A 15,574-nucleotide genomic window follows, 5' to 3' on the forward strand; every position below is an offset into this window, starting at 1 on the left:
ATTCCTTCTCGCCTCCCCCGCTCGCCTAACTCCGCAAAATATCTTTAGTTTTCACGCTCACTCACTTGGCAGTACCCTAAAATCACGCCCTGCTATCACCTTAGTCAATAAACGCTTAAAAGTGTACTCGACCCCGGGCTACTGACACCCTGTTACAGCAAACCCTTAAGGGGTCACACTACCCACCGCCACCACTTCGGGCGCAATAGAACGACATCCTTGCTCAGGTTCTCTCGTTTCTGTTTGCGTGGAGTGTCTTTGTCTATTTCCTGCTGCGGATTTTATTCAAAAAGTGCGGTCCGTATCTCTCTTCTGGCGACGACCTAATCCTATAAGATGCTCAGCTACGAGAATCCTTCACCGGCAGCCCCGTCAGCCTCTACAGCTGCGGAAACACTGGCGACATCCTTATCATCGTCCGCAACAACTTCGACAGTACCAGGATCTGCGCCTGACAATAGCGTCTCTCAGTCATCAATGGCCAGCACAATGAAAGCCACTGGCAGCTCAGCCTCTGCTGCCAACACCAGCGCGAGCGACCGCTCTGCTGCTCATATCTGGCTCGTGACGGGGCCTGCCGGGTGCGGCAAGAGCACGGTAGCCCAGCACTTGGCCACAAGCCTCGAGGTTCCCTACATTGAGGGTGATGAGGTATGTGAAATTTTGTCCACATTGGTTCCATGAAAATGAGAAGACAAGGAAAATAAAGAACTAAAAATAAAAAAATAAAAAACACTACCAAAAGTATCACCCGCCTGCCAACATTGAAAAGATGAGCAACGGCATCCCGCTGACGGACATGGACCGCTGGGACTGGCTGATCCTACTCCGAGACGAGGCGGTGCGGAGGCTGGGCGAAGGCGGCGGCAAAACCAACGGGGTAGTGGTGACATGCTCGGCACTCAAGCGCAAGTACCGCGACGTCATCCGCGTGGCCCGCTACTTTGAGCCCAGCGTTCACGTGCACTTCATCTACCTGGCCGCCACCGAGGAGGCCCTCCTGGAGCGCGTCGCCCGCCGCCAGAACCATTACATGGGCGCCAACATGGTCCGCAGCCAGTTCCAGGACCTCGAGCCGCCCAGGCCCGACGAGACAGACATCATCAGCATCGACGTGAGCGGCACGCTCGACGAAGTCAAGACGTCGGCGCTGGATAAGGTTAAGGAGGTCATGGCGGGGGATCAATGATGGCCACCCCTTTTTTGGTGCTCAGGACAAAAGTGGTGTTTTCTGGAGAAAGGATGTCCGTGGGGAGGCTGAAAATTTTGGTTTTTTTTTTTTTTTTTTGGGTTCCCTGGCCTTGCAGCTGGTTGGGTCCCGTTTTCCCCCCATGGTGGCCACACTCGGAGGGTTTGCATCGTTTAAAAAAGGGCCCCATGACGGCATGACCCGAAGGCGACCGCGCGTTCAGGGGACATTTGTTCCGGCTCGTATTGGGTTGGCTCTCCAGGAGAAAAAAAAAAAAGTTCATTTAAGCGAAGGTTGTTTATGCAGGGCGCCGCTTTGGGTCACGGATATCCTTTTTCTACTTCGCACCACTTTGGAGGGATTTCTGGGAGGCTAGATGTAAGCATAAACGGGGGAAGCAAGCGTTGCATTTTCTTTCTGTAAGAAACATGGAGATATTTGTGTGTCTTTTTATATCCTAAAGCGAAGCAAACCTCATTGTACCAAGAAAAAGAACACATTACTGCAGCCTACAATTTTCTTCTTTCGGCCCAAGATTCTTTGTATCGGTAGAATGAACTAATTTTGAGAAGGGATGAACCTGTGACTGACAAGGCGAGAAGTGTGTCTGGATTGGTGCGGCTATCTCTTTTTTTTTTTTTTTTTTTTTTTTTTTGCATTGCTTGCCCACAAGAAAGTTGCCGGCCGACTAGGGTTGCGGAGTCATGGCTCCGTGAATTTGAGACAGGTGTAAAAAGAAAGAGACGAGGCCGTTGCTGCCCGGTTTTCTGGTGGCCTTCTTTGTCTGGCGCTGCTGATAATCCCGCAACCGATGACCCGGCCTTTGGGGGTTGCGCCTACCTGATCAGCCGGGGGGTCGGAAGAAAAAACAGGATTTTTATATTAACGAATATGAAGAGAATTTGACAGAAGACTACACACAAACGACAGTAATCTACCAGCTTGCAAGACAATAAAAGCGGTAAAGGAATATAACGACAATCCTTAGATCTAATGTCAACTTTGAACTCATCTAGGTATACTCTCAGGTACTTTATCATACTATTCCTGACAATGTGTCCACGAATGCGATATTCACCTATTCGTTTGACGCAGTTGCCTAGAAACCTTACCCGGATCCTTCCTCGATCATGACCACCTGGCCGTGAAAATTCTGACAGAAAAAGCCATGTTGGGAATTTCGCCTTTGATCAAATATCGCCTGCTACTAAGCACTTTATATAGCCGCCCCACCTCCTACTCATCCCTTGTGGTCTCAATGGTTGGCATTGCCGAATAAGTGAAGCACGGCGTAGATTCATGATGCCGCAGAATGAGCCTCACAGTTGAATGCCGGCCTACGCGCCGCAGAGCCCGCTTCTGCTCTGCTTGAACCGGCGTTGCCCCTGGTGCATCTGAACGAGGCATGCAGGTGAATCGGGTCCTGAGGATAGTCTAATCCGTAGCCGATGGCCAGATGGAGATCGACTGGTTAGTGTAGAGGAGTAGCCTCGTTGAAGATTTGTAGACAGGCCATGGCCGCGGTGAAGCTCTCTTCGCGACTGCTGCAGAGCAGCTCAGCGATGCTGTCAAATCGGATCGACGGTCTGATTAAGCATAAAGGCCGTAGTTAGCCGAGGGAGAGGACCATCAGTGGCCCCGGAGGCGGCGATTCGCCGGAGGTCTTGTACTACCTCGACGACTTTCGTGGCGTCCTAACGGATATCTCGGAGCTGAGGGGAATCTTGGGCTGAGAAAGGAAAATTACTGGCTAGGGTTGTTTGATGAATGATGATTGCTTGCGTTGGTCTTTTTTGTGACCTGGGCTTACTTGGCAGGATTCATGTCCTATAAAAGATATGCGCCAAATTTGGTGGCGTAGACAGGTTTATCTCTACAAAAACAAGCCTGTCAATGTCTCCTCCTCAAGTTGTGGGCTCTCACTTTTCAACCTGTGTTAATGTACCTCATCTACCCGAGTATTACTTTAAAAATGGCACCTGGATATCCAATCAACATTGATCGCCAAAAGCTCTGTTAATGTTTCGCCTGTCTCGCTTATATACATTAGCCACATCACTACCTGTCAGGTCGTATATGTATGCATGTGATATTGAATCTCTATCCTCTTTTGAATCTCACTTCCATGATCATCATCTCAAATGCATGACCATCACGTCCGGCTCCTCCACAACCTGCCTCACCATGTTGGCCGCCCGGGCCAAGGTGGCACCATCAACCACGCGGTGGTCTGCGCACCAGCTAAAGTTGCAGACGTGCTTCTTGACCACCTTGTCGTTCTCGCCAAAAGCCGGCACGGTGCGCATGCGGCCGACGCCCAAAATGGCCAACTCGCGTTCGACAACGACGGGACTGAGGTAGGTGCCGCCGATACTGCCAATGTTGGACACCGTCATGGTGCCTCCCGACATGTCGGCTGGGCTAAGCTTGCCAGACGTTGCAAGAGACTGCAGACGAACAAGCTCAGCCGCGATGGAGAGGACGTTGCGCTCATTGACGTTCTTGACCACGGGAACCAGCAGGCCCGAGGGTGTGTCCATGGCCACGCCGATATTGTGCTGCTTGCGCATCGCTAGAGAGGGCTTGCCGCCGTCCGAGGGGATGTCGACACGCGCGTTAAGAATGGGGTATTGGTAAAGCGCGAGGGACACGGCTTTGATGATGAATGGGAGATAAGAGAGTTTCGAAATCTCGGCAGTGCCGGGTCCGCCGGTGCCACCTGCGGCGAGGACCCTGTTAAGCCGAGTGCGGAGCTCAACGAGGCTGGTGAAGTCGATTTCGTCGGCGTATAGAAAATGTGGAATGGTGAGCGAGCGCGTCATGGTCTTAAACATCATCTGCTGGGTGTGGGACAGCTGCATGACCTCCTCGGTCTGCGGCGTACCGGGCTGTGAAGGTAGAGGTGCCGGTGTCGGCGGCACTTTGCTCGCCGCCTGTGATGCTGGCGCTGCAGGGGTTGTGGTTGCAGCGCCACTGCCTGACTGTTTTGCCTGGACAAATTTGTATATATCTTCCTTGAGCACACGTCCATCCCTTCCCGTGCCGTCGATGTCGTTTATGTCAACTTTCAACTCCTTACTGAGATGCCTGACGGCCGGCGTCGCAAGCGCAGCACACTTGCCCCTTTTCCTCTCCACAGCCCCGCCGCCGCCCCCGACGGAAGCCGGAGTGCCAATCATATCGGGCGCCGTGTCGACAACATTTTGCGCAGTCTTTTCCTCCGCAGGCTTGGCGGGAGTCGGATCGCCCGCCGAGATATTTTGAGGCTCGGCGTCCGGGTCTCCCGTTATGTCAATGTCGACAAAGGGCTTGCCGACCTTGGCCATTTCGCCGGCATCGTAGTAAAGCTTCTTGACCACACCGCTGAAGCGGCTCGAAATTTCCACCGATGCCTTGTCGCTCTGCACCTCGCAGAGAGGCGAGAACTCCTCCACGCGCGCACTGGGCTCGACGAACCATTGAATGATTTCGCACTCGACTATGCCTGTTGGCGGGGAAGAGGTTCAGATCAGCGTCTAGGAGATTATGATGGCTTGTGATCTATGGAAGGTATTGGACCCCAGCCAAGGAGAAGAGATTGAGCGCACCTTCGCCAATGTCGGCCAACAGAACTGGTTTAACATCTAGGAGTCTCCTGGTGGAGTGAAAGCCCCTCGTCGTGCGACAATGCCTCTGTTGTTGGCGTTGCTGTGTTGGTGGTTGCCGCGACCTGGCGCTCACCGTAGTTGTTGCCGTGGGTGTGGTTGGGATGGCGACAACGCCCTTTGGTAGCTGCCGAAGCAACTGCCTTGAGCCGCGTTGAAGGAACATTGGATGAATTGAAGCTGGTTTATACCGGAAAGATCAATTGAGTGGAATTATATATGTGGTATTGATGTGATACCTTGGTAAAAAAAAAAAGAAAACACAAAGAAGGATGGGCCAAAAAAAAAAGTGTCTGGTCACATTTCAGAAAAGATCAAAACAAAAAGCACAGAAACAGAAACCTATTCCGTCGAGGAATGCTCGAGGGCTTAGTCTAGGGATTCTAGCTGCTACGAGCACCTTACCCCTCGACCGAGGGTTGCCGCGCCGGCTTAAGGTGACGTCTTGTCTCATTGTGTAGGATTGAGCGCCGAAGGTAGCCGGTGTGGGGTAGGTACCCCAAGGGAAAGGAAGGTAAAACGAGGAGCATAAAACATCACGTGGGGTAGCAACATGGGGATATCGCCCCACAAAGCTAAACTCGCATACTAAGAATAGGCCACATACAGTCCCTTACCCTGCATCACTAAAAAGATCCGAGACCGCCTTGTAGAAAACCACCCAGCAATCTGTCATGGGAGTTATCTGCCTATGATAAACTTCCATCACCGGATCAGTGGCCGAAGGAGCCATGAAACTCTCTCTCTCTCTTTTTGTGTTTCTGCAAAGTCCGATTGCCGCCATTGAACCCCATAAATCTGCAAAAGGTGCCAGATACCCCACTAACTCTTTGCACCAGATCAGATCTGGAAACTCTAGCAATCACTCCTCAAAAGATTAACCATCGAATACAACCCCATTTTTGCCGTTCTGGAGGCAATTCCAGTAAGCTCGATGCCACGTAACTCCCGGGACTTGGTCAGGGCCCAGCGAACCATGGTTTCATATTCCCTGCCGATAGTTCGGTGATGTCCATGGGAAAGTGCTATGTCGAGGTTGCGGATTTTTAAACTGCCCTCGGTGGCATCGGAAGAAAACCCGTATGGCTGTGCCACGCTGCAAGCCAATAGGAGCTCCGCGACCTGCCTGGACAGGACCACTTGAAAACCCCGTCACAATATGGTCCGCCCCGATTTTTGCATATTATTTTCTGACAAGAAATTCCCATACCCCCGAACGACAGAAAGAAGAAAGACTGAACACGGCGGCGAATTCTATTCAGTATATAGAGGTAACCCAGAGGGGAAAAAAAATGGATGCCTAGCTAGCTGATAAGGCCACTCACTGATGAAATAACCCAAGAGCCCGATGTCGCCCCGACAAGCAGCCAGGAGACAGCCTTTGCAGGTATATCCTTTTCCGCATGGGTGCTTATTCGAGATGGCATAAAACTTGTTCATGCTCTGGAATTGAAGGCGATATTCGTGTGCCAGTCGAAAGCAGGTAGGACTGCTAGTGACAGCACAACCGCACACCAGATGTTTGTTGATTCATTCCGTAACGTTTGCGTAGCAAATCAGAGCGTGTAATCCAGCAGTTGAAAATTATTCGCTGATAAAGCAGCTGAGGCAGGCACACCAACCTCAATCAAGTGGTCGCTTGGCACCGGGCCACGTGTAATAGGCGAGACACCCAGGTCCAGCCTACTACCATGTTCGGCAGCGTTTGTCAAGGCATAAATGTTTCTGACTGGTGAACCTCTCCGGACCTGAGGCTCTCCCGTGGCCTCTACCTCGCATACTTCATTACGACATCGCTGTACGACACAGGTGCGGCAGCCCAGTGAACGTAGGGACCGGGTATCTACAGTCATATCCAAGTGACGCATGGCATCCGGGTAGTTTTGATCTGGACCCAGGATATGCAGGCTGAGGTTGGATTATGTCTATGAGCCGCACTTCAAGGATGAAGCCCTCACAGGCCGTTTATGCTAAGATGAGTATACGTACATATGATAAATGTCGACCCGAGTGACTGACAAGTTGTACGAAAGGCAAATGGCTATCTAGGCGCCTGGTGTCGTCCCTTGATGCATAAATCCTCATATTGCCACTGCCACTGATATTGTACACTATGCCATCATCTGCCGCTTGACGAGCGCCTTGGCCGCAACATTTGATTCAAGACAATGGTTACCACGGCATCCCACTATGGAACCATTAGGTGTTCAACTCTTGCAAGAGAAGAAGAGAATCTTGCAGGACCTCTTGACTCAGCGGTTTCGACTGGGCGTGCGTATTTCTGTAGCGGGTTTGCTCGATTTAGGTAAGCGGAGGATTATAGTCTGTCACCTGTCTGTGAAAGTCAGCCTGTAGCCGGGACACAGCGGCAAAACTTGGGGCTTCCTCAGCTCCTACAATGAGCCGGCTGCCCTGACAGGCTGACACCTCTGGGCTAGATGATTTACCACAAAGGTGAATCGGATGGAATGCTGTATCCATGTTGTGTTTCGAGACTTATGAGGTTCCTTTTGAGAATACAGTAACGGACTTTCAAACCATCTGACGAGCGTTGGGTAGATTACAAAGCGGAAAAAGAAAGGAAAACAAGCCTTGGAGGATTCGAAAAGAAACAAGCATTCAGGAGCTAACATGTCAACCCGGTGAACTAATAGCATGTGACTAGCGGGACGGTAGGAGCCGTATTCACACATTTTGGAGAGGCTTGAGGGTATATAACAGGCAATACTGCTCACAAGAGAAGCGGTCGAAGTAACGTAGTCGCTGATTTGTATAGGCAGACAATATGCCACCGTCCATTTAGTTTTTGGTTGAAAATTAATACACGCTTTGTATCACATATTTAGCGGATCCTGGCTCAGATCATGGCATTTGAATCCATCCCCCGATTCTCGTGGCTAAATAGGAATTTCGTAGATTAAGATCCTATAATTCTATGCAATATACAGACGACCGATAGATCTTGCTACCAGATCTTCATGCAACATATTGCAGGGACCGGCAGATCTGCTTCCCAAATTTTCATGCCCATCTCATGGCTTACAAAGCGTACAAGGCGTAGAGCCTCCTTTACAAAAAGATAGGCAGCCTGAAATTTCCAGTTTGACAAGACGCATAACTAGCTATCTATCCCATGAACTAAAGCTCATGGAGTGTCACGAACGGTTAGATTAGTACACACTAGTCAAGCATTGAGTTGTAAAAAGCTGCCTACCCAGTCAGTGGCATACGCGTCCACGCCCATACTCTAGCCGCTATATGCGTCGTGCGGAATCCCCTGAGCCGCTCAGCGACGCTTCCTTCATGCACCGGCACTTCTCTCATCCCGACCGGTGCGTCCTTTCCCCGAGCAACGCTTTTTGTGCGTCTAGCTCTCCTGCCCAGCTGCTAAATTGGCCTTTCCGGAGGCTCTGTGCCGGCTTTCCTGCGTTGGTCAAGCGTGGCTATTAAGAGTTGTAATTACTGTAAAGGATTAAATATACAACAAGTGTTTGTTTATGCATATACCCGCTGTTTCCGGTATCCTCGAATGACAGACCCAGATCCACTGCGACTTGTACGCGACCAAGGCCGCCGGTACCAAGGGGTTTTTGGCGGAGGAGTGGTAACTTGCGGCAGAAAAGATGGTGCTTTCTCGGCTAGCGCTTTTTCCTTGGCTACCCTGGCCGACTCTGTAGCTTTATCCTCCCTCATCTTCAATGAATAAAGCTGGGCGTATATATCATCGCCGTCGCCCTGATATGTCTTACCCTTAGGCCGCCAAAACAGAAGCTCACCGTGGCCCATATCCTGATGTTCCAAAGATTCGTCCTGAAGCAAAAATCTAGCCGTGGCAGAGTTGCGGCTATAGAGCAAACCGCTTTCACTGCGACCCGGGTTGAGTTTGCCGCGCGCCTCGGGTTTGGCTGCCTTGGCTGCTGCTTCGAAAACCCCAGGCCCACTCGTTCGCCGGCGAACAAGCTTGTCATGCATGTCGTCGCCTTGACCCATATCTTTCATATCATCTCGCCGGTAAGAACGAGCTCGGCTCTTCGCAGCTGGTGCGCCGTTCAACGATTTATCATCTGGTAGAGACGGACGATTAGGATTGACAGCTTGAACCGTTACGTCTTCGCCACGGGCCTCGATTTTGCCAACTTGGGTAGCATCCAAGGGAGTTGCTGGTTTTGGGGCGGCGGTAGCACCAATAGCACATAATGCCAAGGTCAGAGAAAATGCGACATATCTCATTCTGATAATTAAAGCTTTGCGACTTGGAAGTTTAATGGAAGTTCGAGGCTTGGTATTATGTAGGTAGAAGTTTGTTCTCCTCAGCTATGCAAAAAGAGGGCGAGCTTATACAGCGAACTCTACTTATATTATCGAGGTACGAATGTTGATTTAGTGATAACATTAGTTCTTAGTGTTAAAGACTTGCCCATAACTTTCGTGACTAAGTCAAACGAGCTACAAAAATAGTTATATATCCTTCTAAAAAGACGCCATAATTAGAACTTACTCGTATATATTAATCACGCATAAATAGAGGTTGTTTCGAATTGTATAAATTCGACTCATGATTCAGCGGACATGAAAATGATCGCTTTGTTATGGCTAAAGAGGGCCAATCCCATGTAAATGGAGGCACCCGCGGAAAGAACTTTCTTTACCATTGTTAACTCGAAGGACAGCCACGTGCTATTTACAACCAAAATGTACTTTATCAGGCCTTATATTGAGTGATTATTCAAGAAGGCTAACTTTATTTCTCTGTCTCTCTCTCTTTTTTCTAATAAAAAAAAACTTTCCGCACTCAAACCGAGTATGTGAAACATGCTATGTAATTACAGACCCAAGCCACTTGCGCCTTGGTCACCATTTTTATCCTCTTCTGCTGCACCTTGGTAGGACCGAGTATGCTCCTGCTCCCATCCAGCATGGCCTGATGCGTATCAGGCTTTGCCAGGCTGTTTGGGGGCTACTGCGCACTGCGAGTTTGCCAATATCGGTAGCATCTGGAATTTCGGCTGCCTTGGTTCCTTTGACTGCATTGGTTTCTTGGGCTGCATTGGCTACTTGGAATGCCTTCAGCTTCTCCTTCTTTTTGGGCATACAAATCCTCGGCTTTACCCCTTATATTTTCTCATAATGAGGTCGGCAAAACTTAATTTTGCCGTTCTTAATTACTCGAATCAATGATTCATCACCCAACAAAAGTTCATGGCTAGGATCGTCAAGTTTCAACGTTGCTGCGTCGTCCGCTTCTCGACTTTGGCAATGCCAGTATCTGCGAACTTGCCGTACGTCTCGAAGGCCTTCTCATCCCTTTCCGTCCTGGCTCGCCGCGTAGCTTCGCACGAATCCCACTTGTTCGCATGGACGTGGCCAGCGGCGAGGCAGTGTATGTGATCTGGGTACAGGTCGGCTTTGTAACCCTGGCATGCCACAAAGGGATGTTGCGTCTGTACTCCTCTGGCTAAAGCGAAGCAGTGCTCTCCAGTGTCTTTGTCGATCCATTTTTCGATCTTCTGATCCTTCTGCAATGGTGGCACCCTGGGGTCTCTAGGGTCGTAGCAGACCACAACCTGTCCGCTCGCTTCGATTTTGCGAAAGCTGCATGGGGCCGCAGCGGCACCGAGTGCAAGTAACGCGAAAATGAGTGGGGCTTTTGAGTGCTTCATTTTGACGGTGAAGTCCTACACCCTGATTTAAGCCAGATGCTCAAGGTAGCCTCTATTCTCAAGGTATTGACCCAAAGTTTACGGTTGTGTAGAAATCAGCCCGCCTTATATACCTCGAAATGGATAATTATTTACGAGCGCTAATAAGTTTAACCATAACTGTAGATATGTTATTAATAAAAGAGAAAAAAAAAAGAAATTACCAAAATTAGAAGCAAAAGAAGCTGCAGGCTTCCCTGTAGTTTCTCGGATGACACCTTATCGCCTATATACGAAGGCTAGACATGGCACGCGTGGTGGAGGATAAAGGATAGCAGTGTTAATTATAAACTTGATATCGCATTACCAAGCACTTACTCTTGGCTCCCTTGTCGAGTTCCTAGCAGGATTCTGCTACCTGCACAATCCCTTCTAGCCTCGAATGCCCGGGATACGACAAACTTTTAGGACAGCGTGTAGGGACTAAGAAATAGAGCTTGCAAGCGTTGTTGGTTATGAGCAACGGGCTGGGCATTGGATAATATATCGTGGATCTTTGCACGTTGCCAATTGACACATGATAGTATATTTTTCGCCCCTGATAAGCTGCAGAAATTGGATATATTTGCTGTGTAAAAGTATATTTTAGATGCCTATGTGCTTATTGGAAGCTACAAATAACGAAACTAAAGTTGTTGTTGGAATGAGGTTGGCGAGGTTTGAAGCGGCTCAAATCTCAAGCGGCGCGGGGATCCACAACCTCTGCCGAGAGTGGGGCCGACCGGTACGGCGCGTTCACATTGACAATTTTTACCAGCTCGTCCGTGTCGGTCCGGGACACAGATCATCCAAACACATCCGCCGCACACCCGCATATCCACCGTCCCAGCAAAACCCGACAGTTCAGTGCGCCCGCGGCCATAAAGACATGATCACCAGAATAGCGGCCAGGTCCGGCTCAAGGACCCTCGCCTGCTCGAGATGCCGACGACGCACAATAAGCCTCTCAGCGCCGTTGCTCCAACAGCAAAAGCCGCAACCGCAACGAAAACAGCCAACATCACCGCCGCCCGCAGCGTCACCGTCCTCTTTGAGAAATGGCGAGCAGCAACCAGAGGTCCTGCTCGAGAAGCCGAGCTTCGTCAGAGCACTCACCGAGGACCAGAAGCCGCCAGAGGCCAGCCCGTTTGGGGACGCGCCGAGGTCGTACGGCAAGCAATCTGACGAGACATTCAAGCCGCGGCCGCTGGCCCGCCCGATCGGCATGAAGGACCCGCCAATGCCGGGCGACAACTCCGGGCTGGATTTTCGGACGATCCAGCAGCGGAGGGACGATTTTGTCAACTACGAGAAGCACCTCATCAGGCGGAAACAGATGTACGGGCGTGTCTACCTGTCGTTGTACTTTTTCCTTTGCGCAATGATATCATGCAGCAGACTAGCTGACATTGTTTTTCCTCACTTCCCTCACGCAGGATCGATCAATACGTACGCCCCTACTTCCGCGACTGGAGCAACATGCAGTGGCACAAGGGCAAGTCCTTCGTGGCGCCCCCTCGCCTCTTCAAGGCCGAGCACGCCCTCTACTTCCCCAACTTTTACGGCAAGACGCTGTCCAAAGCCGACCCGATCCCCCGCGACACGACGACGACGCTGGCCGGCAAGGCGTCGGTCGTGTCCATCTTCAGCAGCCAGTGGGCCGAGAGCCAGGCCAACTCGTTCATCGGCGTCAAGGAGAACCCGGAGCTGCACCAGGTCCTCAAGGCGAACCCCGGGCCGGCGCAGCTGGTCAGGATCAACGTCGAGGATCAGCTGCTCAAGCAGTGGGTGCTGAGCCTGTTTGAGGGCAACCTGAGGAGGCAGGTCGGCAAGGAGAACTGGGAGCGCTACTTTCTCGTCAACAAAGCCATCCCCATGGATATCAGGGAGTCCATAGGTGTCTTGAACGCCCGTGTGGGTTACACCTACCTCGTCGACAGCAGCTGGCGTATCCGCTGGGCAGGTAGCGGGTACAGCGAGGAGGATGAACGCAAGAGCTTGGTCAAGGGGTTGCAACGCTTGCTGAAGGAGATGAACGCCGGGGCTTGATCCGGGAGACCGAGACTTGCTGCTGCCAACCATGGAAGCGTCCCCTGTCATATCATCCTGTGTAATATGTAATTTAAACATCTGTATGATAAGCATGCCCGCCTTCTCATCTGACGGGAAGACCTATCCAATTTGAAGATACCCGCCCGGCACAGGGTACTGTCTGTTTATACAAGGGGCCTCGAAAATCAAGATAATAGTCGCCCGCAACGCCATCCCAAAGCTAACGCCGATGCTTGCAAAAAAAAAAAAAAAAAAAAAAAAAAAAAAAAAAAAAGTAAGTTGCAAAGACATTGTGTCCCACATCATTTCCATCCTCCATCACATCAAAAAGCGGCTCTATGCACGGGCAACTCTGGTATCCTCAGACCCGCGCGCTCATAGGAAAAACCAAAAGACGAAAAAGCAAACGGCAATAAAGCTCCCCATGATGATCCCATCCCTCCTTTTCTTTGCTGATATCCTCCCGATCAACATGTTGATGCCCGGCACCTGACTCGCCGCCAGGGTGATGCGCCGGTTGATGTTTGCCAGCGTCTCTCTCTGCGCATTGAAGTTGTCGTTGACGGCGTATGCTTGGCTCAGGACGCTGTCGGCCATGTTGTGGCTGTTGTCGATGCGCGACCTCTCGGCCAGCATGTACTCGGCCTCGGCCTGCTCTGGATTGCTGGCGCGGTAGGCGTCAATGTCGTTGCGGACGTTCGACAAGAGGTTCACCCGGTCGCGAGCCTCCTGGATGCGCGACCGCAACCGTGGCAGTTCACGACGGTGCTCGGCTAGCTTGTCTCGGAGGAGCCCGAGGTTGTTCTGCTTCAGGGCCGACGCCGTGAGAGCCGAGTCCGAATCGAGGAGCCGGGTGAGCTGGGCTATGACATTTTCTCGCTGTAGACGACGTCCCGGCATGTCAGATACGATTTGAGCTGGAAGATAGAAAAGTTCATGGTGTTCTTGATGAGTTGCTAGAGATGGTTACCGTGTCCAACCCCGACAAAAGCGGCATCATACCTTGTCTAATATCTCCCGCAGCTTAGCCTCTGTTTCCCTTTCTTGCTCTGTCGGCTTGGCCGGTATGTTGGTTGATGTCGCGATTTGAGAATATGTATGGAACAAAGTCTCGGTTTGAGTTTCCAAAGACCGAGCCTGCTGTCGCAATTGTGCCCAGCCTCCAGCTCCTGACGACGCCATCTCTGCTATCGGATTAGGTCTTGGTGATCAAAGAGTCTACGGGAACCAGTCCTCGAATTGATTTGTAAATCACAAAGTACGTGATGGTGTATTGAATTTTACAAAGCCAAGGGTGTCTTGAATCGCACTGGTGATAATTAGGATGTCATGAGATTGACGGACAAGGTTGACATTGTTCCTCTAACCAAGCTCCGACCAGTTCATCAGCTGCTAGGCATCGTCAATGTCCACTTGACATCAACGCAACGCTACCGATGATACAGGGGTTCTCCACAGTGCTAGTTTATCACGCACAGTCACCCCACTTTCAGCCCGCATTTTACAAATCCCACCCTCACGTGACAGAACATTTTGAGGGTTGAGCGAGGAATTTGATCTCCAATTGTGTGCCATCAATCGACCGTTCTTTTTTCTCAGTCCAGCCCCGACGACGACATTTCAGTACCGACATTTTCTTTCGCCCCCGATCCGACGATACTAACCCATACCGAAAATGGTACGTTTCTCGACGGAATATGTGTTCCTGCTGCCGTTGCTACTGCTGCTGCACGGATGCCCACGTTCAAATGCCCGAAAAGATGGATGGATTGCACCGATGTTGGCGTTTTTTGGTGGGCGAGACGCACGACCAGGACGAAGCCCTATGAGTTTACGACGACAAATACCAGCACTCCGTCTGCGCAGCAACCAACGACTGTGGCTTTCGATTCAACAAATGGCGTGATGGATGGATTTGGCATGGGCACTCGGCAGCAGCAGGAGCAATTCAAAAAGTCGAGAATCAGGACCCAAAGCTGACTTGTTGCCGGGAAAATAGTCCACCAGCAAAGTCAAGGCCGGTGCCCTCTGGGGCAAGGATAAGGATGAGCTCCTCAAGCAGCTCAACGAGCTCAAGACGGAGCTGAACCAACTCCGCATCCAGAAGATTGCTTCGTCCGGCACCAAGCTCACCAAGATGTACGCGTTTTCAACCCCGCCTCCAACCTGTCGCGCACAAGCACCACACCACAGCGTGATGATGCGCCTTTGATCTTGTGCCATGCCCCTCCATATCCTTGAGCATCTCAATACTTGTCAGCATGAGATGGCAATCTCTGTCTCGATATCCCCTATGTTCAGGAACCCCGTCTCAAATCCACAAGTCCAGCTACGCTCTCAAAATAGTTAGGAATGAGCTGTGTGCTAACCTGTCATATCTGTATTAGCCACGACATCCGCAAGTCGATCGCCCGTGTCCTCACCGTCATCAATCTGAAGCAAAGGCAGCAGCTCCGCTTGTTCTACAAGAACAAGAAGTACCTGCCCCTGGACCTGAGGGCGAAGCAGACCCGTGCCATCCGCCGCCGCCTTTCAAAGGAGGATGCCTCGAGGGTCCTCGAGAAGACCAAGAAGCGCCAGCAACACTTCTCCCAGAGGAACTACTTCGTGAAGGTGAGTCGTGGCCCGCACTTGGTGCTCCCCTGATGCACACCTCACCTTGAAGTCCTCAATGCTGACAAATATTTGTACCTTTCCTAGGCCGAGTAAACGCGGTCGTTCGGTGGTTGTAATTTCGTCAATTCTGGGCAAAGGGAAAGGGCAAGGGGGAGGAGTTGCGTTCTGTTTTCTTACCATTGGGTTTGGGTTTTCTCTCTTCTCTGTCTCTTTCGTCGGGGCGGCGCAAAACAAAAAGAAGCACAAGATGATTCCAAAACGCAGCATCACAGCAACGTCTTTTTTTATTTTTTTCTCACGATGGCTCCGCAATGGGCGAATGGCATATCCCCAGCTGGGAACTCTGTTTTACTCACAAGGGAAAGGGTTTAACGGTGTTTTTCACGAGGATGAAA

The 15,574-nt window shown here is 51.0% G+C and overlaps 7 protein-coding genes across 7 annotated transcripts; 3 read left to right on the forward strand and 4 right to left on the reverse strand.

Moving 5' to 3' along the window:
- Positions 1-336: 336 nt before the first annotated feature.
- PpBr36_00234 (uncharacterized protein) lies at positions 337-1,189 on the forward strand (the record flags this gene model as incomplete). The annotated part of the gene is made up of 2 exons (XM_029887427.1): positions 337-651; positions 746-1,189. 2 exons carry the CDS (start codon positions 337-339, stop codon positions 1,187-1,189), a joined length of 759 nt encoding a protein of 252 aa, XP_029752375.1.
- Positions 1,190-3,321: 2,132 nt separating this feature from the next.
- PpBr36_00235 (uncharacterized protein) lies at positions 3,322-4,999 on the reverse strand (the record flags this gene model as incomplete). The annotated part of the gene is made up of 2 exons (XM_029887428.1): positions 3,322-4,673; positions 4,777-4,999. 2 exons carry the CDS (start codon positions 4,997-4,999, stop codon positions 3,322-3,324), a joined length of 1,575 nt encoding a protein of 524 aa, XP_029752374.1.
- A 4,665-nt stretch (positions 5,000-9,664) lies between these two features.
- On the reverse strand, positions 9,665-9,924 carry PpBr36_00236 (uncharacterized protein; the record flags this gene model as incomplete). The annotated part of the gene is given in 2 exon segments (XM_029887429.1): positions 9,665-9,790; positions 9,802-9,924. Coding segments are annotated over 2 exon segments (249 nt in total), but the record flags the coding sequence as incomplete, so codon positions are not given.
- A 128-nt stretch (positions 9,925-10,052) lies between these two features.
- PpBr36_00237 (uncharacterized protein) lies at positions 10,053-10,493 on the reverse strand (the record flags this gene model as incomplete). Its single annotated transcript, XM_029887430.1, has 1 exon — positions 10,053-10,493. The coding sequence occupies one exon, from the start codon at positions 10,491-10,493 to the stop codon at positions 10,053-10,055; it is 441 nt and encodes a 146-aa protein (XP_029752376.1).
- Positions 10,494-11,166: 673 nt separating this feature from the next.
- Positions 11,167-12,560, forward strand: PpBr36_00238 (uncharacterized protein; the record flags this gene model as incomplete). The annotated part of the gene is made up of 2 exons (XM_029887431.1): positions 11,167-11,849; positions 11,948-12,560. Coding segments are annotated over 2 exons (1,296 nt in total), but the record flags the coding sequence as incomplete, so codon positions are not given.
- Positions 12,561-12,938: 378 nt separating this feature from the next.
- On the reverse strand, positions 12,939-13,745 carry PpBr36_00239 (uncharacterized protein; the record flags this gene model as incomplete). Its single annotated transcript, XM_029887432.1, has 2 exons — positions 12,939-13,442; positions 13,566-13,745. 2 exons carry the CDS (start codon positions 13,743-13,745, stop codon positions 12,939-12,941), a joined length of 684 nt encoding a protein of 227 aa, XP_029752372.1.
- Positions 13,746-14,238: 493 nt separating this feature from the next.
- On the forward strand, positions 14,239-15,272 carry PpBr36_00240 (uncharacterized protein; the record flags this gene model as incomplete). The annotated part of the gene is made up of 4 exons (XM_029887433.1): positions 14,239-14,241; positions 14,563-14,702; positions 14,951-15,176; positions 15,264-15,272. The coding sequence occupies 4 exons, from the start codon at positions 14,239-14,241 to the stop codon at positions 15,270-15,272; spliced, it is 378 nt and encodes a 125-aa protein (XP_029751355.1).
- Positions 15,273-15,574: the final 302 nt, after the last annotated feature.

Source organism: Pyricularia pennisetigena, chromosome 2 (assembly GCF_004337985.1).
Source record: "Pyricularia pennisetigena strain Br36 chromosome 2, whole genome shotgun sequence".
Lineage (NCBI taxonomy): Eukaryota > Fungi > Ascomycota > Sordariomycetes > Magnaporthales > Pyriculariaceae > Pyricularia > Pyricularia pennisetigena.